Consider the following 23,817-nt stretch of genomic DNA (forward strand, 5'->3'; position numbering starts at 1 on the left):
GCCTTATATAAACTCAAAGTTGGAAACTATCTGGAGAGTTCACAATAATGGCCACCACGAAGGGGAAAGACAAAGAAGGAAGGCAATTAAAGCTAGCCAGACTCTCCAGTTTCTCCTGGACTAATGATACCCTTGATTTAGCTCAGGGTGTCAGATCTCTACACTGAGAGCTAAATGGGAATTGGATTTACACTCTCAGCACAAAACAAAATAACCTAGATAGTTAAACTTAGTCATTTGAAGTAGACAGAGCTTAAACCAGAAGATCAGTTGAACATCGAAGGTGCACATGTTGACATCTATCTTCACAGTAGTTCCCATAACTAACAACATAGGCCATATTTGCCTATGAAATATATTATCCTGAAGATTGAGCGCAGAGAGGAGCAGTAATGAAGTGCGGCAAATACCAAAGAAAGGTGCGTGGGCTAACGTAGTGTCAGTGGAAAAGGAAAAGGTAGCAGAACATGTTGTAATACTTGAACCCTTCAAATAATAACACACACACAATTGAGTAGGTAGAATTTGTTAATGTAAGAAAATTAGAGGTAATTCATAGCTTGTAGTGGACCCAAAGTATTGGAATAGAGATAATACACAGACACAAAAATATACACACACACAAATGCTCAAATGTACACATTGTTTTTCAGTTTAGCTGCTGCTGCTTTTCCTGACTCCACAGCAGCACATAGGTTAGAGGGTTCTAGAAGGTTCCAGGTATAGAGTTCTACACTACTCAGAAAATATGTGGCTAGCAAGACAATCTTTGTTTTCTCCTAGATGGTTAGGACTTCATGAACAGTGGAGTCCTTAGAAGCAGATGTCAGCTAACAATGATAATACCCAAAAAATACAGTAGACTTTCACAGACTTGATTCTAAACCTAATCCTAACTGATGATAGGGTGGTCTCATCACCTCCATACACACCCTCACATGTCCAAAACAGGCTACTTCAACTGTGTCACAGTCTAACGTGGTAATATGTCCCAGAGATTCATGGAAAGAAATGGCTGGAGGCCATAAGAGTCTGGGCACCGTAATCTCTTGGGACTGTGTCTCCATGAAGAAAGCCCTTCTGTTGTCAGGCTCAGCTGGAAACCAATTCACGGGGAGGGGAGAGGCAAGGTGGGACTCATCAGAGCTAGAGGTGGCAACAACTGGGAAGTGTTTTCCTCTCTGGAGTGTTTACACAGCATTCAAGCGGATGTCCCCGCAGGGAATTTCTGTTGGTGTTTCTGGAGTGATACTTTTAATAATGCGCTGTTAGGAAGAAAAAACAATGTTACAGTCTTGTAATTTAGCAAAATTACAAAAATATTTCAACATTAATATTAAAGCTTAAATAGCATTTTACTAACACTTAATAGTAAGTTGGAACAGTCTCAATGACTTTTCTTTTTTATTGGAAAGATGCTTAACCACTGATTCACATCCCCAGCCCTTTTTTATGTTTTATTTAGAGAGAGGGTCTCACTGAGTTGCTCTATAGGGCCTCACTTAGTTGCTGAGGCTGAGTTTGAGTTCAAGATCATCCTGTCTCAGCCTCCCAAGCTGCTGGGATTACAGGCATGTGCCACTGTGCCTGGCACTGACTTTTAAGAAGGAAATTCCCAGCCTTGTAGGTGCATGCCTGTAATTCCAGCTACTCAGAAGGCTGAGGCAGGAGGGTGGCAAATTTTAGGCCAGCCTTGACAACTTAGTGAGACTCTTTCAAAATAAAAAGGGCTGGCCATATGTAGTTTAGTAGAGCACACGACCTAGTTCAACCCACAAGTTTAAAAAAAAAAATCCCCTTTTATTCTCAATATGCATAAAAATGGTATCTATTGTCTGGATCTATAATAATCTGTAAACTAGTTAAGATCATCATCATAACATAATGGGAGAAAACCAACCTTCAGTAGACCCCCTGCTGAACTATAACATGCCTTTGAATGACTTGGGACAAAGCATCCCTGTTTCCTAGACAAAGGAGGTTCCCTGTGGCCACACAGGGCTTGAGGAGCAGAGTGAGGGCTGAGTTTTGGTCTGCCGGCTTCCTCATGCCCTGCATGCACACTGCAGCCACAGTGGCCAGCCCTTCAGGAACCACTGCAACAGCCAGGATGTTACTGACTCAATGAATCCAATGTACAGCAGTGATGGTTAGTTCATATGAATACAAATTACAGCCATTTAAAGAGGTGAGCCTTAAAATAGTCACTTCTAAAGCAGTCTTACATGGAGTGGTCCTCATCACAGAGAAGCTGAGAATTTCTACTATAGAAACAACAGGAGTACACAGAAGCTTTGAGAGAGAGCTGAAATATACTTGGGCTTGGTATAAAACATACAACCTGCCTTGTAAAACTTAGCATCAGAGTGATATGAAACAGCTCAAGGAAGTGGAAAGAGAACAGCACCACACAGAGGCTTAGAAAAAATTTTATTAAGTCACTTCATAAAATCTTTAATGGTCAAATGTCTGTATGTTGGTAAACAGACAAAATTGGATCTGAAAGCATCTTTTGATTTATTGATCTTTAGGTAAAGCTTTGCTGTCCTTTTTATTTTAGGTTGAAAAGGGAAGGAATACTCTTTCCCCCCCCCCCCGATTTTCTGTTTCTGAGAATTTATTCTTTAAGGTACAAGGCCTATGGAATTCAAAGAGTTCCAATCCCAGCCAGCCAAAGTGATGCATGCTTGTATTCCCAGTGGCTCGGGAGGCTGAGGCAGGAGGATCACAAGTCTGAGATCAGCCTCAGAAATTTAGGGATGTCCTAAGTAATATAATGAGATCCTATCTTAAAATAAAAAATAAACTGGGTGTGGTGGTACACTGTAATTGGGATTACACCTGTAATCCCAGTGACTCAGGAGACTGAGGCAGGAGGATCGCAAATTCAAAATCAACCTCAGCAATTTTTCGAGGCCCTAAGCAACTCAGCAAAAGGGTTGGGATGTGGCTCAGTGATTAAGTGCCCCTGGGTTTAATCCATGGTACCAAAAAAAAAAAAAAAGAATTGTATATTTTGTGTTTCTCATGACCTTAAAACCTGAGTACTAAACTCTCACACTAGTACTTAAAAAGGAGTTGTTGCTGGGTGAGGTGGTGAATGCCTACAACCACAGCCACTTGGGAGAAGGAGGCAAGAAGATCATAAATTTGAGGCCAGCCTCAGCCTCTTAGTCAGACCCTATCTCTAAATAAAAATACAAAAAGGGCTGAGGATATGGCTCAGTGTGATTAAGTGCCCCTGAGTTCAATCCCTAGTATCCAAAATAAATAAATAAATAATAAAAATAAAATAAAAAGGTCTAGGGATGTACTGATATCCTTTATCAGGGAATGACAAGTCACTGAAAGCAAAATTCCAGAAATGATCCATTCCTGTAGATGCATATATAAACTATAACTGCTTAAACAATTATACCTTGCTAATTGGCAACTAGACGTAGATCATGGCAACCAGTCTTATGCCGAGGTATGGGGTACTAAGGGAGAAGAGATCACTAAGTCATGCATAGGCAAAGGCAGCAAAGAAAAAATCATTATAAAGAAAAAAATGTTTGGCTTTTGTTGCCCAACCCCTACCCACACATTCTGCTTTCCTCTGGCTGCTGGTCTCCCATAACACAGACTCAGTTTTGTTTCCTGGACTTTGGCAGCATTCTAGTTGTCAGTCTATTGTTGCTCTTAAAATTTGGCAGGCCCGGGCCTTCTACAAGACGGTCACTAGCTAATCTAAGGAATGGACCACTCCTGGCATTTTTCATAAACGTGTCACTCATGGGAAACATTTTCTAATATCTTTGTGTAAGTTACTGGGGGTTTATGCAACAACAAACTAAGTTGCTGTATGACCTTGAGACTTCGAGGCTTCAAATGTGTATGATATCCTCCAATTATACCTGTAAGTGGTAGCTCACTCCATAGCTCCAACCTTATACAGATGGCCCCCCACTTACAATGGTTCAATTTAACTATTTTTTACTTTATTATGGTACAAAAACAATAGGCATTCAATAGAAACCATATTTTGAATTCTCATCTTTCTCAGGCTAGTGATATACAGTACAATACTTGGGGGCATCAACAATGAGCCGTAGCTGAAACTATGATATTGTTGGATAGTTAATTTTAACTATTAGTTGTTGATGAACCTTTGTTTTATTTATTATATGTGGTGCTGAGAATCAAACATAGTGCCTCACACATTCTAGGCAAGTGCTCTACCACAGAGCCACAACCCCAGCCCCAAGTTAGTTAACAATTTTTAAGTTAAAACTATGAAACTGTTGGAACATTCTTATTGTATGATGATTTTTAAAATAGTACTTGTCACATTGCTGTTATACTAAAAAATGCCCACAGTAATTTTTTCTAACTTCCACTTAAAAATCTGTGTGTGATCACTTTGCAGTCTTTTAGCTAAGATTAAGTATCATATCTGTTCTTATCAGTTCAACATCTGATATGTCCTCCATCCAAAGACAATATTTTAAACTTATGCCATTTTTTTAAAACGAAAGCAGAGATATGTAGTTAACAGAGCCAGTGTGTTTTAGAGTCTTTAAAAGGATATTTTTAGTTGTAGATGTACATAATATCTTTATTCAACTTATTTATTTTTATGTGGTGCTGAGGATTGAAATCAATGCTTCATATGTCAAGGCAAGCTCTCTACTACTGAGCTACAACCCCACTAATTCAATGAATAGTAATCATAGAGTATCCATATTATATATCCAGTGTCTGCTAATCAAATACATTTTGATGTCTACACTATGTAGGTAGTAATGCTCTGGAGAAATTAGCAAGTTCATCTCTTATGATCAAGATCCTCAAATATGCTTTTTAAGTCAGTGAATTCTGTACTATGAATCAATTTTCAGAAATATAACAATGGGGGCTGGAGTTGTGGCTCGGCGGTAGAGCGCTCACCTCGCACATGCGAGACCCTGGGTTCGATCCTCAGCACCACATACAAAAATAAACAAGTGAAATAAAGGTCTTGTGTCCAACTACAACTAAAAAAAAAAAAAAAAGAAAGAAATATAACAATGAATAAGAAACCACCTTAGGGATGTTTGCTATTGATCACAACTTGTCATGATCATTCAGTTATGTGGGAGAAAGCTCATCAGAGGATGTTCTATTATAGTTGATGTGACTTTCACACTACAGATTCTTAAGTTTTGAATGTCTAATACAAACACTAATTTCTTTTCAAAGATTGAAAGAATCTTTTGCTAAGTGCTGTGCAGTTATAAACAGAAAATGTAATTATTTTAGAAAATGGGTAATTAAATACAACCATTACTTGATAATTAACTATTGTAAAAATTTATGTGTGACTTCTGACATCACAGATCTGTTGTCCATGCCCAATGGCAAGCAGAAGGCTGAGTAATTGATAAGTTGAGAAAGCTATATATAACCCAAAGTACATGCTAAGCTTTACCCAAAGGTGTCACTTTTTTGCTGTTGTATTTGAGGGTTTTGGAGATGCCTTATGATGATAGTGGCAGCCTTTGATGATAGTGAGTGGTAGCCTTAAATACCATAGTATAGGTATTTAAGTAGGTAAGGTTGAGAGCCTTCTGGTGAATTTCATATAGACTTATCTTTTTTGTTTTGTTTTGGTATCAGGGATTGAACCTAGGGCCACTTAACCCCTGAGCCACATCCTCAGCCTTCAGGGTCTCACTGAGTTGTTTACTGCCTCACTAAGTTGCTAAGTCTGGCTTTGAACATGTGATCCTCCTGCCTCTGCCTCCTGAGCCACTGGGATTACAGGTGTGTGCCACTGCACCTGGCTAGACTTATTTTTTTTTATGTTGTGTATACATATATTTTTTAATATATAGACTTGTCTCTTGATAGAGCATAACAAGAGAATCCTTTTCTCCCCAATTACCAGACTGAACACACACCACACATACACACTAACACATACCTCCTTAAAAGTCCCTGGAGTGATGATCAGCCGATAAGTTATATACGTCGGGATGCAGATGAAAGATGAAGTTCCTATGCAGTAACCCAGGATGACACTCCAGTGAGGATAATTATATTGGAAAAGTCGTAGCTGGGGTGGGCTCATCAAAAAACTGCAAATGATGAACTAAAAACAAAGTCCAAGAAATATTAAAACTCTTAATATCCATGCAGATAGACACAAATTCTGGTACCATAAATGCTAAAGATACTGTTGAGATATATTCTAGATTAAACTCTGACACACAGAATTATCAATTGTACCTAAGTTGCACAAATAAGATAGACAGGTGCTTCTCTTAGTTTTCCTCACCATCCCTCCTCACCTCAGGGCCTGCAGTGGGATGTTACAACATCCCTACAATTACCCCTAAAGGGAGAGAAGTTACAGTCCCCACTTTAGTGCAGCTCTGTGCCAGGGAGAAGAAACTGCATCCAGCAGGAGTGAACTGTGTGACCTCTCCACAGCACCTGCCAGTCATAGGGCTTCATATTGCTCTCTGCCTTGTTCCATTTTCCCCGCAATGATTGTTTTTGGTCAGATGGCAGGTGCCTTGTGTCCAGGAGAGATAATAAGGTTCTCAAAACCCAAGGAAGACTCAGCCTCCTGCTTAAGTTCCTTCTGCTCTTTGCTTTCTGCATACAACTCCCACAGCCTGCGGTTTCAACAAGGATGCCTCTGCGGTGAGGCATCTTAACAATGGATACCTGCCTGCCACAGGTCCTCATAGTGAAAGAAATTACAGAAGGAAAAATGCAGCTTATTACATTTTTCACTTGAAAATTCCATGAAAAGTTTGACCAAGAAAAATTCCACAGAGCTCTTCTAATTTCCAGTTTATGAGTTTTCTTATTTCAGTTTGGTTTCCAGAGAGAGTGTAAATATCAGTTTTTGCCTAGTAACCACTGTGCAGAAATCGTTATTGCAATTGATTTAATTTTATTTTATTATTTCATAGTCATAAAGAAGACAGTAATGTAAATTATTTGTGTGGTTAAACATCTATTTTTATCTTTTTTTTTCTTTGTCTGCAGGTAATAAAATGGGAAGATGTTAAACACACATCCATCTTCTGAGCAGTGTTATCCTAAGTCCAGGAGGAGACCTTCAGAACCAGGAGTCCAGTTAATCACAAACCATTCTCTACACTCTTTGTTCCCAGACCTAGCTCCTCAGGAAGGTAATCTGGGAACAAGGAAAGAGAGGGTCTGGTTAGGAGCCAACCCTGCCAGAACTCGGCTCTTCTTGATGTCAGGTATGTGAACTCCAACTCAGCCAGGAGGGCTCAACTCTAGCTCCAGAAACCTTCACGTGGCCCAGCCTCTCTTTGCTCATACACTATATTTTCTTTTGTTGTAACTTGGCTTTAGTGAAAGGGAATATTTTTAGTAAGTTACTCGTTGTTTACCTAAAGCAGCCTTTAAAAGCCCAGAGCAGGGGATCTGTTAAGTAAACGTAGAAGTGGAAGACAGATTTGCCTCTTCTTAATTGGGCACTAGAGCACTTGCCTGTGGAAGAGGGGAGTAAAGCAAACATCACGGGGATTGTGACTAATGAGCCTGCACCCAATTTGGTACTTGGGTTTTGCAGGGGAAAAGAACTCAGTGAGTGTGCCCCTTCTTCCTCTTTTGAAAAACAAATGAAAGGGTCTAAGTAGATTATCAAGAAGCACTGGTAAGGGACTGGGGATGTGGCTCAAGCATTAGCGTGCTCGCCTGGCATTCATGCGGCCAGGGTTCGATCCTCAGCACCACATACAAACAAAGATGTTGTGTCCGCCAATAACTAAAATAAATAAATAAATATTTTTTTAAAAAAAAAAAAGAAGCACTGGTAAGAATATGAATTAATAACCCATTTATGTCAGGACTTCTTATGGTAACAGAGGGCCAGGTGATTCAGTGCAACCCTCTCATTGAAAACAACTGAAACTTCTGCATCATAAATTTGTTCGCCAGGCATGGTACTACTCGCCTATAATTACAGCTACTTAGAGGCTGAGGCAGGAGAATTCCAAGTTTGAGGCTAGCATGGGCAACTGAACAAGACCTTACCTCAAAATAAAATAAAAATGACTGTAGCTAAACTTAGTGGTAGAACATTTGTCTACCATGTGCGAGGTCCTAGGTTCAACCCAGAACATCAAAAAATAACTTTATATGTCATAAATGTATACTTACGATTGGACACTTTTCTGTGTATGTGTTATATTTCAATAAAATGTCTGGGGGTAATTTCCCCAGGGCAAGAAGAAGAAAAGAAATGACAACTCACCAGGAGAAACATAGGGCTGATGGCTACCCAGCAGATCCTCCAAAACCATCCAGGGCTGAAGCCAAGCATTTCCTTCACATCACTGCAAAACTGAGTGATCCCTGAAATCATCCGAAAGAGAAAGAGACTGATTGAGATGATAGGGACAGTCCTTCTATCTCCTGTTCTCAAGGAGAATCAGGGTCACTGGGGTCAGCACTGAGAATGACAAGAATTCCTATCCTGAACAGTGTAGCAGTTCTGGAATTTCTCCAAGAGGTGCTCAGGGACACCAATCTGGTATGAAGGGTCACAAAACTGCATTTTTAAAGCAAAGCTCTTTCTACATAGAGCAGGTTGATAGGCATTTGGGGAAAGACGGAAAGCTGGCATTGGTTCCCATACTAAGATCTCAGTATAAATATGATTTTACTGGTATTGTAGAAAAGAATGCTGAATTTTGTTTAGGGATGGTGAACCAGCCTGACAGAGACAGGCTTTCCACCATACACTGCAAACTTTCAAGAGAATTTTTAAACCACAATATTGCCCATTCATATGCCAGATCAAGATCAAGTTTCTTCTATAAAAAGTTATTGGCACAGTGAGAACAGAGAACTCCCATTGACAGAGGAAAAACTGAGAAGCGGAAGGTGTTTTGCAGCTGCTTCCCTGAGCACTCCCTGCATATCCTAGGGCAGGCAGGTCTGCAGCAATTCATACACTTTGAACTTTGTCCTCTGAATTACAGAAAGGATTTCTTTCTTCCTTCCTTCCTTTCTTTCTTTTTTTGTTCTAATTAGTTATACATGACAGCAGAATGTATTTCAAGTCATTGAACACAAATGGAGAACAACTTCTCATTTCTCTGGTTGTACAGTATGGAAGAGAATTTCTTTTTAAAAGACCAGACCCATGTGCAACTCAAAACACGCTCTTCTCTCTTCTTAACACGTGTAATCACTACAATGCTAAAGCAGTTTTATTATCATAGAAAGTAGAAATTCAAATAAATTTTTTAGAATGAGATAATAGCTTCTTGATTTTAAAGAGGCATCTCTGAACTGGTGTTCTTCATTTCAATTTGACTGTGCCCTAAAATCCCAGGGCTCCTGGGACCTCTGCCAATAGACCCATCTCAGCTCACTCCCTGAACCCTTGGTGCTTCCACCCTTTATCAAATTCCATCCCAGGACCAGAGGAGGGTGATCTGGGAGTCTTAGCAGGGTAGATAATGCAAATAAGAGCATCTTTGCCTTTTTCTTAGAAGATCAGCCTAAACTCACTCTCAGGGCTTCTGGAGGAGATGTCGCTTAAGAAATTTAAATTTGAGACAACTCTGTTTAGCAATTTATTGTGCATTCAGCAAATGAATTCACTGTACATGAATTCTGTGTTGTGGTTCAGGATCATGAATTTCTCAGCCTTCTTCCACTGGGTAAACATTCAAACTTAGAAAGGGAAACATGTCTATCCCCAAGGGTGCAGGCAACATGCTGTACAGAGGGCAGAGGGAATGACGGACTTCTGGAGAAGGCACTCAACAGATTATTTAACAGATCCATCAGGAGGTCACACCTTGTCAACTGTCCCTTTCTGTCCTTCTTTGATGAAATCAGCCCTTCTCTGTGCTGTGAGTAGCGTAGTGGGGGCTGAAGGAAGATCTTACCATAGAACCAAGACACAGCCACTGCTTCTATAAGCACGACGGTGAGCACCGCGGGACCCGTGGCATATTCTTCCAGCAGCTTCACCACATAGGCCCCTCCCTGGGGGCAGGACCACAAACCTGGTTAAAGGCTACCCCTCCCTACTGCACAGGACTGCATACGCTTCTGAACATAGGGTAATGCTGGGAAACTTCCGCCTTGGACTTAATCTGTCCCATAGCCTCAGCTACCAATGCTTTACCATTGCAAGTTCTAGAAGAGACACGTGGCATTACAACATGGTAAAGCACCAGCTTCCAGCTGGCATGATGGTACATACCTGTAATCCCATCAACTTGGGATGCTGAGGCAGGAAAATCACAAGTTTGAGGTCAGCCTCAGCAAATTAGTGAGTGAGGCTATCTCAATAAAAAATAAAAAGGAGTGGGGACATAGCTTTGTGGTAGAGTGCCCCTGGGTTTAATCTTTAACATCCCACCCCACCACACCCCACCCCAAAAAACACCAGCCTCCAGCTTGCCTCACACATGTGAGGCACTGGGTTTGATCCTCAGCACCACATAAAAACAAATAAATAAAAATATTGTTTTTCTCTACAACCAATAAAATAAAATAATAAAGACAACAGGGCAATATTCCTGTGAAAGCAGCCCTAAGTATTAGAAATAGACTGGAAATGCAAACCCAACCTAATTTTTCTCCAGATATTTTGCCAAGCTAGAAATGTAATTAGATCGATTATAATATGTGAAGAGCTTCAGGATAACATATCATGTATGATTCTACAAATGGATGCTGCCAGATAACTTTCCTTCTTTTCCTGGGTGAATTTTTTTTTTTCCCCTCAGTGCTAGAGATCAAACCCAGGACCTCATCTAGGCAAACGTCCTACCCCTGAACCACTCCCCAGTTGTGGTAACAAAATACCCCCTTCTACTCCCCCCACATAGTGCCCTGATTTGGAGCTTCTTGTAGCTGTCTGCTGCCAGCTCAGAGCTGAGGGCCACGATACTCACAAAAGTCAGGGTGACCAGGGATCCAATGAAGCAAGTAACCACCACAGCAAGCACAAACCACTCCCGGCGCTTGGCCCAGATGTGTGGAAACTCATCTAGCACAGCTGTGATCACACCCTCCAAGCCTGCAAACTGAGAGGTACATGCAAATGGTCACTGTGGAGGTTTTGGGACAAGTCTGTGCCTTCAGGGCAGTGTACAGGAAGAGGAGTAAGATTGTTAAGTGATCAGTCAAGCTGATCATAACCAGTTCCCCCAACTCACTGGTCCATGAACACACCTGGAAGCCTATTTCCCTTATTTACACTGTATTTAGAACCCATTTCTGAGGACATCCAGGAAAGAAAATAGAATATGAGGACTGAAACGTAATATGTGAGGTCTCCTGGGGAGACGGTCTGCATCAGAAAGGCCAACTCAAAACTGAGTCTCACTCCATGGTAATAAGGCCAAGGCACTAAGCTAAATGCTGGGCAGGGTAGACACAGAAGAGACCTTGTCCTGGCCTTCAGGGTCAGCACACAATAAGAAATTCACATATGTGGAGTCTTCTCCTTTGCCAGGCACTTTCTTCACATGATCCCACTAATGACTCTGTAATGTAGTGGGGGCTGTAAGTGCTGTTGCTGAGCTTGGGGGGCACAAGGTGAGAGTAGCTAACACTGCCTGGGATGGCCAAGGTGGGAGGAATGGGTTCAGCGGCCTCTTCTCCTCTTCATCCTCCCAAAGCCTGTTTTCCTTCCCCATTTACTCACTGTGCTGTCCAGGCCCAGTGTGATCAGCATGAGGAAGAAGATGATGGCAAAAAATGTGGATGCAGGCATGTTGGCTATGGCTTCTGCATATGTGATGAAGAGGAGGCTGGGTCCTGAGGGTGATGAGGAGAAAAGAAAGGTGGTTGCTGAGATGTGTCCTACAAAGATGTCACAGGGTGACACTCACTGACTACAATTCTCATCATAAGACACGTGAGTTGAGCTTTGCCATGTACCAAGTGCTTCCTCACACTCCACACCATCTTACCTGGTCACCTGGGAGGTAGGGAGGAAGGAGCACACACCTTGAAAACTGGATGCCCTTAAGTAACATGGGGGGTGGGGAAACAGAACCAAGACCCCAAGACTAGCAAAGCTTCACATAAGAGTAAGAGTTTTCCACTGTATAATAACTTGGTGTTTTATTTCCAGGGCCAGGACTGATATTTTTAAAGCCCCTTAGCCCCTCTGATATCTTCAGCTTCAGAACAGTAGAAAATGGAATAAAGACTTCCTGCCATTTTTAAAGCCACTTTTATTAGAGTGAGGGACGTGTTCTCAATCTCTCAGGGGCTAGCTAGGGGTGCCCTCTTTTGGGGAACAGGGTTGGCCAGAGTACTGCATCCGGCCAAATACACATATATGCTCTCAAGAAAACCCCGGGACTCCATCCACTAGATCCTATCAACTTGTTTCCAACATCTGTTACAGCAGAATGACCACAGCAGCTACATTTTTCTATAAGGGGAAGTTCTAAGGATTAGTAACTTGATTTGCCTACAAGACTGCATTCATTATAAGACCATCACAGGACCCAAATCCACTGGTTTCAAAGCCACCATCCAAGCCATATTTTCAAGCCTATTGTGTGTTAACGGCCCAGTGCTGGGTGCCAAGGGACTTGCTCTATCGCCTGTGGCCTTGAACACACAGAAAGGATCAAGATCACCAAGGCATTAAGTTTCTCTCAAGTCCTAGAAATTTTAAAGAGCCATTCGAAAGTTAGATATTTGTAAAGATTCAAAGTGAAGCAATTCAAAAGAAACCAGAAACCTAGACAGAACCCAAGGTCCTACCTGCATCTTTGGCCACCTCTGATACATCTTCATTCCTCATCTCAGCCATGTACCCGAGCACAGTGAAGATAACAAATCCCGAAACAAAGCTGGTCATGCAGTTGACCAAACTGGTCACCAGGGCATCTCTGGAGTGGAAAACCCAAGGGACATGAGACGGTTCTGGGGTGGGGAGTGCAGCATTATCTGTCTGCATACCAGTCTCACCAAGACACACCACTCTGGCTCAAAGGACCCCTAACTTTTCTGGGTCCCTCTCATTCCCCCAGAGCCCAGCCTCTCAGGCTTGAAGTTCAAATACCCTGACCATCACATGTGGGGTGGGTCAGTTAACAGGTCAGAGGTGTTTTTTAAGAGGTGGTTCTGCTATGAAACAGCACAGACCTCTCCATTTCAAACAGGAAATATCTGTTCTGGAACAGGGGCTAGACTGGAGAAGGGGGCAGGAGGGGGGCTTTGGCCTCACATTTTAAAATTCCTCAGATTTAGATGTTTGACATTATCTTCAAATGAAGTCACAGGCTGCCACAGAGATATCTTTTTCCCCCAGGGTCTTGCATGTGTTCAGGCCCTCTACACTGAACTATACCTCTAGCCCTTTTTAAATTTTTAATAAGGGTTTTGCTAAATTGTCTAGACTGACCTTGAACTTTCATTCTTCTTGCCTCAGCCTCCTGAGTAGCTAGGTGTAGTATAGGTGTATGCCCACTGTGCCCAGATCCCTGGCACTTTTAAAAGACCTCAATGTACAATTTCAGATTGGTATCCCAGTGTAAGGCGACATTGCTTTGGGTAAATGTGAACCCTCGCCCCTATCTTTTAAAAAACCCAACTCTATAATAATGACTTGTGCAAATATATTGCTACACATTGTCCTTGGTGATGGGAATTAAAATAAAATCTAGTCTAGAGGTGATGAGTGACACATAATGATAATCAGTGAAACATTCCCTGCTTTGTTAAAATATCTAAAGTAATATTTTTCTATGAAAATTAATAGCATTTTAGGCTGGTCAAAAAATCCAATCAGCCAGTTGTGATGGTGCACACCTGTAATCCCAGCTATTGGGGAAGCTCAGGCGGGAAGATTACAAGTTTAAGGTCATCCTGGGTAACTTAGTGAGACCCTGTCTCAAAATAAAAAATAAAATGGGCTGCTGATGTAGCTCAGTGGGAGAACACTCCTGGATTCAACTCCCAGTATCACAACAACAACAACAAAATTCAATCAGTAAACTTTTTGTGTACATATATAACAAATTTATCACATTATAATTTTGTTGGTAAATGTATTAACCAAGCCCAAATATTTAATTGCACTTTGTAATTTTTGTAAACCTGCTGTGGAATTTCTTATTATTTTTATATATAGGGATTTTTACAAAACAGAAGTGGCCTGGGGACTCTCTCAACCTCTGGTAAAGTTGTAGCCTGGACAGATGCTCTGGCCAGAGGTGAATGGACAGAGGCTCATGGTACCTGTGAGGGGCACTGTCATCATAGCCAGAGCCTGGCCAAATTTGAAGCCATAGGTTTCGTAGCCTTCCTCCAGACTGGCTTTCACTCACTCTATTTCCAAGCCTTGCTTGGACACCCCAAATACTCACTGGTAACAGTTGTTGTTGAACTTGTTGTAGCTAGCAAAAGCCAGGAGGACTCCGAAGCCTGGACCAAGAGAGAAAAAGATCTGAGCAGCAGCATCGATCCACACCTGGAACACAGCAGAGGAAAGGGCACGGGGTAAGAGCGAGACCCAGACTGACACTGGGCACCAGCAGTGATTCCACATGACTATGTGCAAGGTAAAAAGACCAGCTTTCAAGGCTCATTTCAAGGATGGTCACACAACCTAGTGCAAACACACGTGACTTCTCTTCCCTATTGTCATTTAGGTTTAAAACCACCCAGTGGTGTGTACTACTTTTTTTTTTTTTGGGGGGGTACTGGTGACTGAATCCATGGGAGCTTTACCACTGAGCTATATTTATATCCTCAACCCTTCTTATTTTTTGAGACACGGTCTCACTAAGTTGTAGAGGCTAGCCTTGAATTTGCAAGCTTCCTGCCTTAGCTTCCTGAGTCACTGGAATTACAGGCATGCACAACCACGAAGATCAGCTGTACTTTTTAAAAAACTTTTTTTTAACCTTTATTTTATTTGTTTATTTGTATATGGTGCTGGGGATCGAACCCAGTGCCTCATGCATGGTAGGCAAGCACTCTACCACTGAGCCACAACTCTGGCCCTCAACTGCACTTTTCATGCTTGTATTTCTACAGCATTATTGCAGACTTGTATAGTGAAAATAAATTTCAGTCGTCCCTACTGTCTTAACTGAAGGGGAACTGGTTTTGTGTAGTGGATGACAGACAGGTACACACTATTTCCCTCAATATCTTACCCCTGTCTCCAGGAGTTTCTGCCAGTTGGGTTTCAAGTAGAAGAGGACACCCCTCCAGGCTCCAGGGAGGGTGGCCCCCCTCACCAGCAGGATAGAAAGTATGATGTAAGGGAAGGTAGCTGTCACCCATACCACCTGGAAGGAAGGAGAGTGGGAACACTGTTATCGCCTATTTCACAGAAAGCAAGGAAAGGGGATGGGTTGGTATCAGTGTCTTAAGTTGTAGATGGACACAATATCTTTATTTATTTATTTTGATGCTGAGGACCGAATCCAATGCCTCACACTGAGAGGCAGGTGCTCTACCGCTGAGCTATAGCCCCAGACCAGTATCAGTGTCTTTTATTCCTAAAGATCTACAATAAAGGAAATCTATCTCTGTTTTGTCTGTCATTTTCAGGAGGCAAAGTGGGAAGCAGAAAGATCACTGCCTTCAGAACCAGGCAGATGGGGATCTGACTCAGCTTAGCCAGTACTACCTATCTCTAAGCCACAGCTGTAAAATGCGACAATGTCTAGCAGGAAATAGCCTGTGGAGATAAAAGGCACTTACCATGGCCCATGGTGGACTTGCAGTAAATTACTGCCACTATTGGGCCATGGGTATATATATAATTGTTCTTAGGACTAGGCCATTTCTAGAATCTTCTAACAGATGTGATAGAAAAAGAACACCATGGACTGTAATAGGTGTTGAAAGAGACAGTGATCATCCCCTGACCAGTAGCTGTTCAGGCTACTGGGTTTTGAGTTTAAGACCCTGTAGGGCCCCTTTGCATGCATGTATAAGCAGCCAGAGTCCTTCTCACCTTGCCAGAAGTTTTGACACCTTTCCAGATGCTGAAGTAGATAATGGTGAAGATGAGCATGATGCAGAGGGCAAGCTGCCAGCTGATGCCCCCCAGGTCCTGGAGTCCCTTAGACCGGTGGATCTGCAAGACATGGCGCCTAGAATAAAAGAAAAAGTCTGTGTGAGTATCTAGACAGTGACAGGAGCTCCCAGTTGTGATACCTCTAAGAAGGTGCCCAAGAAAAATGGACACTACACTGAAAGACCAAGTGTTCACCAAGCCTCAGAAAGGACTGGGATGGGCCCTGCTGATCCTGAAGGAGCAAGCAACACAGTCAGCCAACAGTCCCTGGGAAGAGTTCTCAGCCCCAAGATAGACTTCCTGATTTCTCCTTTTGTGGCTGGGACCTAAACCTCTTTGACCAATATGCTTGACTTTTGGGTACCTGAGGATTTGTGTGTGTAGGTAGCAGGCCCCCTCCCTTACCCTGGGCAGTAGTTCTGTCTTTGGGCTGCCTGAAATTCCTACATTAAAATAATGCTATCTTTTCCAAGCATCATCTTCCAAAGGTTAGATCCTGTTTATGAAGTCGATGCATTAAACCAGAAACTATTTGAATAGTTTCAAACTACTGAAGATCCTGGTTGTTTTGCTTTCATGGCAATTGACTGAGGAGGAGGAGCCAGGAAGAAGGGTAGTTTTGGTGTAGGGGAGTGATTTTAGAAAGTGAAGGCAGGGATCAGCTTGGACATGTTAAATAGCCTGTCCTGACAATGGGAAAGGTAGGAGATGGCGCAGCAGGTGGGATCGTGCAACACTCAAAACAGAGTTTCCTTCGGGTGTGGTGGCGCACGCCTATAATCCCAGCAGCTCAGAAGGCTGAGACAGGAGGATCATGAGTCCAAAGCCAGCCTCAGCTAAAGCAAGGCACTAAGCAACTCAGTAAGACACTGTCTCTAAATAAAATACAAAATAGGGCTGAGGATGTGGCTCAGTGGTTTAGTGCCCCTGAATTCAATCCCCGTTACTCCCCCCACTCCCTCCCAACAAAACAAAGTTTCCCAGCTTCAAATCCTGCCAGATTTGGGTTCTGCCATCCCCTTTCTAATTCTCTCCTCCACCCCTGACAGTTGGCCAGGAGATTGGTAAAGAGCCCTTGGCTCCTGCCTGCTTTCTAAGAAGCCAAGTCCCAGATGTGTGGCCTGCCTGAACAGACCATCCTCTCCCGCACGCTTACGTGTAAAATTCTTCAGCAGGGGATGTGGAATGGAGTGTCCAGGTGATATTGTCCTCTGAGAAATAGTTGGTGCAGTTGCCAGTGTTCCAGGAATTCTTGCAGCTGGTCCAGGGCAGCTGATCCGTGAAGGAGGAGATGAGGTAGTAGAGCGCCCAGGCCATGATGGTGTTGTAGTAGGAGGCAATGTAAAAGGCAATGATGCAGATGGCATAGCCGATCCCTGGGAAGTGGGTAAGAGAGGCCAAGTTCAAAGGGCAGCCCAACAGTAAAAGGCTGAGCTAGAGCACAAGAGTCCCACAGCCTGAGTGAGGGGTTAACATAGATACTGTCATCCATTTCATTCCCCAAGAACGCTGGGAACGACTGGGAAAGAGTGGCAGTGTGGCCATTTACTTGTATATGTGCAAGCTTTCATGTTTTTAAAGACACATGTGAGCCCTGTTGATGTCCTAAATTTTTAAATTTCAGTTTACTTTTTAATTGCCATTTGTTCTGTTTCTTCTTAACAATTTCATAACACTTGAGCAGTCACAAACTTGATGACTCAAGTTGTTTCCCAGATATAGCTGAGACCTAAGTGTTTTTAGAAGCAAGTTCCCAGCTCCCACCCATTGATGAAAATGCCCCCACTGACCCATTCAGCAAACCCTTCAGTTACCTTTGAAAATTGGGCAGATTTTCCTCCATATAGAAATGCATCCATTTCGGTGGTACTGGCCCAGTGCAAGCTCCATGTAAAAGAGTGGAATTCCCCCGAAAATGGCCATGATGGTGTAGGGGAGAAGGAACGCCCCTGAAGCAGATGAAAGACAATTTCACTCCCTGACTACATCTGTCCTAGAACAATCCAATTGATCTGGACAAGAAGGCTCATGTTGAGGACCACAGAGCCACCCTGTGCTGAGTGACCTACACTGTCCTGCCCTGGTCTTGGTGCTTTGCCTGAAGTAATAATAGACAGAGCTGCACAGCTAAAAAGAAGTTTCAAGAGGAGGCTGAAGGAGTAAATGGAAAGAACACTGGGTTGGGAGTTGAAAAGGGCAGGCACTGGGAGCACCTCCACTTCTGGCTGCCTAGAGAAACCTGGGCCACTTCCCCTCTTTGAGCCCCAATGTTTTCCTCAGTAAGATGACAGGGTTGAGGAGAGCTGAGGTTCCTAAACCCAGCCACACATCACAATCACCGGTGAGCTTAAAAACTCACCTCCAGATTTCAGGGCCCACCCAGATCTCCTGAAGCAGAATGTTTGGTGTGGGTGCAATGTATGATTGTTAAGCTCCTTGAATGATTCTGATGCAACCATTACAGGGTCCCTGGGTACAGACCACCTGTAATGAGCTATACAGATGCCATCATCAATGGTCACAAAACTAGAATTTTGTTCTTCTAAGTGTTTCCAGATACTTATTGATATTTGACTATATATCCATTAATTCCAGAATGATTTCTCACGAGCCATCTCTTGGGGGCCTGGCTGCAAGGGTAAGTTTTTCACAGAATAAGAAAACACAATATAAAAATAATGTTTTTGCATAATTAAGACATCTAGAAACAAAAATGTCCTTAATAATGCTTTTGGTCCTCACCTCATTTCAAAATTAAGAACAAATATGTGGCTATATTATGTCAATTAAAATAGAAGCTCTCCTTATCAAAGTTTGCCAATGTTTAAGATATCTGCAATAAATTTATTTTTTTAAATATTTATTTACATTTTAGTTTTCGGCAGACACAACATCTTTGTATATGGTGCTGAGGATCGAACCCGGGCAGCACCCATGCCAGAAGAGCGCGCTACCGCTTGAGCCACATCCCCAGCCCCTCTGCAATAAATGTATAAAAAAAAAGAAAAGAAAAAAAAAAAAAAGAAAGCACAGAGCTATTGCATAACTATTGATACTGATGTTTCCTTCATCTTAAGGCTGTTGGAAATGTTGGGGATTGTTCCCTTGCAGCTTGAGTTGTAGCACAAAGGGTGAGTCAGCTACGATTTTCCCTGATAACTTTCCCTTCTATAAAATGCTTTGCTCCTAGAAACCTTGAGGTCAGTGCAACTCAGAAGGGTCCCACATAACTTGCAATTACACTGGGTAAACCTGCCTTGAGAATAAAAAACCATGTTGTGTTTTCATGGTGGCCTTTGTCCAAAGGGTTTGCTTGATCAGCTTTAAAAGGAAATGTCGCCAGTGACCCAGCCCCTTATCTAATGCTCAGGCTAAAGGTGAGTCTTTCCAAGGTAGAGATAAAGTGATTATGACTTCCGCTCCTCCCAGACCGAGCCCCTAAGCAGCTGCTTTTGCAGCTGCATGGACAAAAGTCCCTAAAAAATCTAGCAAATCTAGACTGCTTCATGTCAGGCCATGGAAGGAGTGAGGGTGACACAAATAAATTATCCCCAAGTCTTGTTTTAGCTGCCTTCCCAAATCTATTGCCAGAGCTCCTGTCAAACTAAATATTGATTGATTTGACACCCATTTTTGCATGTTGTTTTCCTATTCTGATAACAAACCCAATGCCTACATAGAGGCCCCATTCCTGTTCTCTCCCCGCCAGGTTCCCATGTCCACATCTAACTCAGCTACAATTTTTGATCATCTACAAGGTAATATCTGTGGATGCTTTAGAGTTACAAAGAGGAAGCAGATTTGGTCTCAGTCCTCAAAAATCTAACAATCTTATCGGAGACATAAGCATATCCATGCATGATTTGGAGTTGGCAATACTGTGGCTGGGTTCAGCCTTATACCCAGACTGGCAACGTAAGACTCTGGAGCTAAGTTGATGTCATTCTCTGACTTCACACAGGTCCCAAAGACCCAGGAGGATCTGAAGCCCTGCAGCAATCTCTCAATTTTTCCTGATGCAGATGTGACCCCTCCAGATACTTCCAAGAAGAACATGCCACAGAAGTAAAGAAACGGGACATAATGCTGCTGGCCATTCCCTCACTTTTGGCTTGGTCGGGGACGATGCTTGGACAATGCAGGATGAGGAGGCACATGGAACACTGATGATGCTAGTAACCTGTGAGGTCAGGTTTGGGAGAGCTCCTGCCCAAATCCTCAATCCAGAAAGCCTCAGACATGCTGATCTAAGCTTTTGGCTTACTAGAGATATGTCTTTTAGACTAGCATGAATGTCTAAGCAGCCATGTTCCCAGGCTCCTCTCAGTTACATGAAGCAGCTAAGACATGATTTATCCTTTGGCCTCCTGTGAGGATCTACAGCCCACCCCGTTTGTGGCTGTGATACTGACCTCCTCCATTCTGGTAGCATATGTAGGGAAAACGCCAGACATTGCCCAGGTCCACAGCATAACCAATGACTGAGAGGAGGAAATCCATCTTCTTGCCCCAGGTCTCCCGTTCCCCCTGATGAACCTCTGCCATTAGGGTGGTGGTGGCAGCTGGCATAGAGTGAGGAGTATCATCTCCTGCGCTAGGGCTCGGAACTGCAGAGTACCCATTGGACCTTTGGCCAGACTCAGCTCTTTCCTCTGTGGTGGGGACACCCTTCTGCAACACTCCATTTTTCTGACAATCCTCTCCATCCTTACAGGCTGACAGCACCTTCTGAGAATTCAAGGGCGTGGTCTCCATTCTGCAGGTTAGTAAATAATCCTGCTGCCCATCTGCCAAGGACCGGAAGGAGTCTTGCTGTTTGGGTTTGTGGATCTCCTCAGAGCTTTATGGTGGCAGGTTTGAGAGCTCTGCTGGAAAGGCACAGAGAGAAAGGAGAGAAAAAAATTAGGCCTTGTGCTTGTCTTTGGTATTAATGCACTGTATTTCTTACACATTAGAAAATGGGATTATAATGCACCAGTTAAATGTGAGCCTGTCTATTTGCTGTACAAGAGTCAATCAAATCAACTCCATTTTCCAACCTGTACAGGCAGCAAATCACAATCAAGAAACCTGAAAGGAAACAACAGAACAAATACAGCATATCACCGTCCAGGCAGGGTGGCACACACCTGGAAGACCAGCAGCTTGGAGGTTGAGGCAGGCAGATTTCAAGTGCAAAGCCAGCCTCAGCAACTTAGCTAGACCATTTCACATAAAAAATAAAAAAGGGCTGGGGATGTGGGTCAGTGGTTTAGTGTGCCTTGGTTCAATCCCTGGTACAAAAAAAAAAAAAAAGAAGCATATCACCAATATTCACCCAGGCTCTACTTATGAAAAAGCACTTGCTTCACTTTGAGGGGCCAGAATTTCACCCCATAGTTTGTTTAGATATGATCTAAAAAGCCAAAGAGCAAAGGACAGAGGCTAAAGGCCACACTTAGTGAAATACCCCGAGATCCTTGGCTGCGGGCTTTTTCACTCTTCTTTTACCCAGGTCTGGAAAGCAGATCCTTGTGGCCTCTGGTGTTCAGTCCACAGTGCTTGGCTCTTCAGCCTTCCCATTATGCCTCTGCAGGTCTCACTAGGCTGTAATTAGCTCCACTGCTCACCATTCATCTTCTTGCTACCTACCCAGCAACTCTTGTGGCCAAGCCCCTAGTCACTCTGCAACAGTGACAGGGCAGGCAGGCTCCCTCTCACTTGGAGAGCCAGAGAGAAAAGCATGCAGTTCACTGAGGCTGGTGTGCCCCCATGGGGCCAGGGTGGCCTAGGCCTTTTTTTTAGTTCCCGGGGCCAGGGTGCAGTGGATGCAGCTCTGCTCTCCTCTGGACTGAGGTCTGAGATGGCCAACGTGGGTAGAAAGAAATCTGAGCCCTTTTGGACTTTACACCTATGACCTATTATAAAGTTGCAAGCAGCCAAGACCTCCCAGCTCACTTGGTTTCTTCTAGGCCTGAGCTTTCAAACTCTTGAAACAGATTGGAAGTTGAAACATGTTTCTCCTTAGATCATATCATACCTTTGTAGAAATGGACAGTAAGCACTATTCACATCTCTGCTGCAGAGATCCCACATCAACCTTCCAAATCCAACAGTGAGAGATGGGCTAGAGGCTAAAAATGGCAAGTGTATGTCTCCTACCTACCTATTTGGGGCTTTCTGTGACTCTGACTTATCTATACATACAAATGTGAAGATAAGATGAGCACAACTATAATCCCAGTAACTCGGAGGCTGAGACAGGAGGATTGCAAGTTTAAGGTCAGCCTCAGCCACTCAGCAAGGCCCTAAGCAACTAGCAAAACCCTGTCTCAAAATTAAAAAAAAAACAAACAAAACAAAACAAAAAACAGCTGCAGATACAGCTGCAGATGTAGCTCAGTAGTAAAGCTCCTGGGTTCAATCCCTGGTTAAAAAAAAAAAAAAAGACAAAAACAGTTGAAAATTAGAACACAAAGTAATAACTTCACAGTGATGACTATGGACATAAATATTGGCAAAGATTAGACATGAACACCAAGGGATGAAAGTAATTAGGGTTTTTGTGTTCCTTGGTTTCTTTTTTATTTGTAAAGTGGAAAATAAACATTTTAAAGGGATTTATTGTTACCAAAAATATCTAAAGCACTGAGAGATAAATCAGCTCTGTGTAGTGAGGGTGTGTGTGTGTGTGTGTGTGTGTGTGTGTGTGTGTGTGTAAAGTGGGTAAACGTTCTATCCTATCCAGCTGTTTGGCCCTTGCCTACCTACCACACCCCAGACTCAAGGGAGCAAACACCATGGAGGAGAATATAAACTTCTGACAGAGCAATCTAAATAAAACCTCATTCTAAGCCAGGTGTGGTGGTGGACACCTGTAATCTCAGCTACTCAGGAGGCTGAGGCAGAAGGTTCACAAGTTGGAGGCCAGCCTGGGTAATTTAGTGAGACTCTGTCTTAAAACAAAAAATTATGGGGAGGTGCTCAGTGGTAGATTGCTTACCTAGCATGAGCAGGCTCTGGGTTCCACCCCAACAACCACAACAAATTAAAAAAAAAAAAAAGAAAGAAAGAAAACCTCATTGTGTTCATGCTGCTGAGTCTCTCTCCACGTCCTTGGGACCTCAACTAAACCTGTTTTCTTCCTTTTTTCTTTCTTTCCTTTTGGAATTGAACCCAGGGCCTTGAACATGCTAGACACACTTTGTATCACTGAGCTAAATCACTAACCATACACTGTCTCATTCTCCCAGGCCAAGGGATTTTTTTTTTTTTTTTTTAAGAGAGCATTGATGAGATGTCAAGGTTTCTTAAATACATAGCTAAGTTAAACCTGAACTTGGCAGTCTTTGGTGGTGTTGAGAAGGCCTCTGTTCTCACTCTGGCCTACATCAGTGACATGTTTTCCACACTAAACATGGAAGAACCTGAAGACCCAATGGCAGGGATCAAGAGCTTCCCCACAGGTGGCCAGGTGGCACTCAGCTGACAGAGCCTGCCAGGCCTTGCTCTTTCTTCCTCCATCCCCTGAAGTTTTCTGTAGGAACTTCTTCCCACTTCAACACTGCCACTTTCCACCCATTTAAACCCAAGGGGGAAACATGGTCCATCTCAGTCACAGCTGTGACTCATTACCTTCCCTCCTTAGCAGCCAAACCATTTGTTCTAGATTTCATTTATTTTCTCCCTCAGGGCATCCTGCAGGGAGGGTGGAAAACACATGTGGGTTGGTGGATGGGGGGTGAGAGCAATGTGTGTTTTCCAGGGTCCTCAGCCCCGTAAGGCATCTGATCTTGATTGCTTCACAA

At 43.0% G+C, this 23,817-nt stretch overlaps 1 protein-coding gene and 1 pseudogene across 6 annotated transcripts in view; one reads left to right on the plus strand and one right to left on the minus strand.

Annotated features, from left to right (window-relative positions):
• Positions 1–510: 510 nt before the first annotated feature.
• Positions 511–23,817, minus strand: part of Slc6a4 (solute carrier family 6 member 4) — a 33,549-nt gene continuing 10,242 nt past the window's right edge. For 4 of the 6 annotated variants that reach the window (XM_046446990.2, XM_046446989.2, XM_046446992.2 and 1 more), the window contains 13 exons: positions 20,443–20,898; positions 17,845–17,979; positions 17,187–17,406; positions 15,968–16,106; positions 15,159–15,293; positions 14,364–14,467; positions 12,757–12,884; positions 11,681–11,793; positions 10,926–11,057; positions 9,909–10,008; positions 8,261–8,361; positions 5,945–6,112; positions 511–1,265 (listed from right to left, as the gene is read on the minus strand). In XM_046446990.2, coding sequence (XP_046302946.1) covers positions 1,191–1,265; positions 5,945–6,112; positions 8,261–8,361; positions 9,909–10,008; positions 10,926–11,057; positions 11,681–11,793; positions 12,757–12,884; positions 14,364–14,467; positions 15,159–15,293; positions 15,968–16,106; positions 17,187–17,406; positions 17,845–17,979; positions 20,443–20,785 — 1,893 coding nt within the window. In that variant the 5' untranslated portion in view covers positions 20,786–20,898 and the 3' untranslated portion in view covers positions 511–1,190. The remainder of the gene's footprint in view (positions 1,266–5,944; positions 6,113–8,260; positions 8,362–9,908; positions 10,009–10,925; positions 11,058–11,680; positions 11,794–12,756; positions 12,885–14,363; positions 14,468–15,158; positions 15,294–15,967; positions 16,107–17,186; positions 17,407–17,844; positions 17,980–20,442; positions 20,899–23,817) is intronic. The other 2 variants (XM_046446991.2, XM_058580069.1) reach the window with 1 other exon arrangement.
• LOC124094345 (U2 spliceosomal RNA) lies at positions 4,397–4,506 on the plus strand (annotated as a pseudogene).

This window comes from Marmota monax, unplaced genomic scaffold (genome assembly GCF_021218885.2).
Source record: "Marmota monax isolate L192 unplaced genomic scaffold, Marmota_monax_Labrador192_F-V1.1 WCK01_AAM20220418_F8-fsc00138, whole genome shotgun sequence".
NCBI classification, from domain to species: domain Eukaryota; kingdom Metazoa; phylum Chordata; class Mammalia; order Rodentia; family Sciuridae; genus Marmota; species Marmota monax.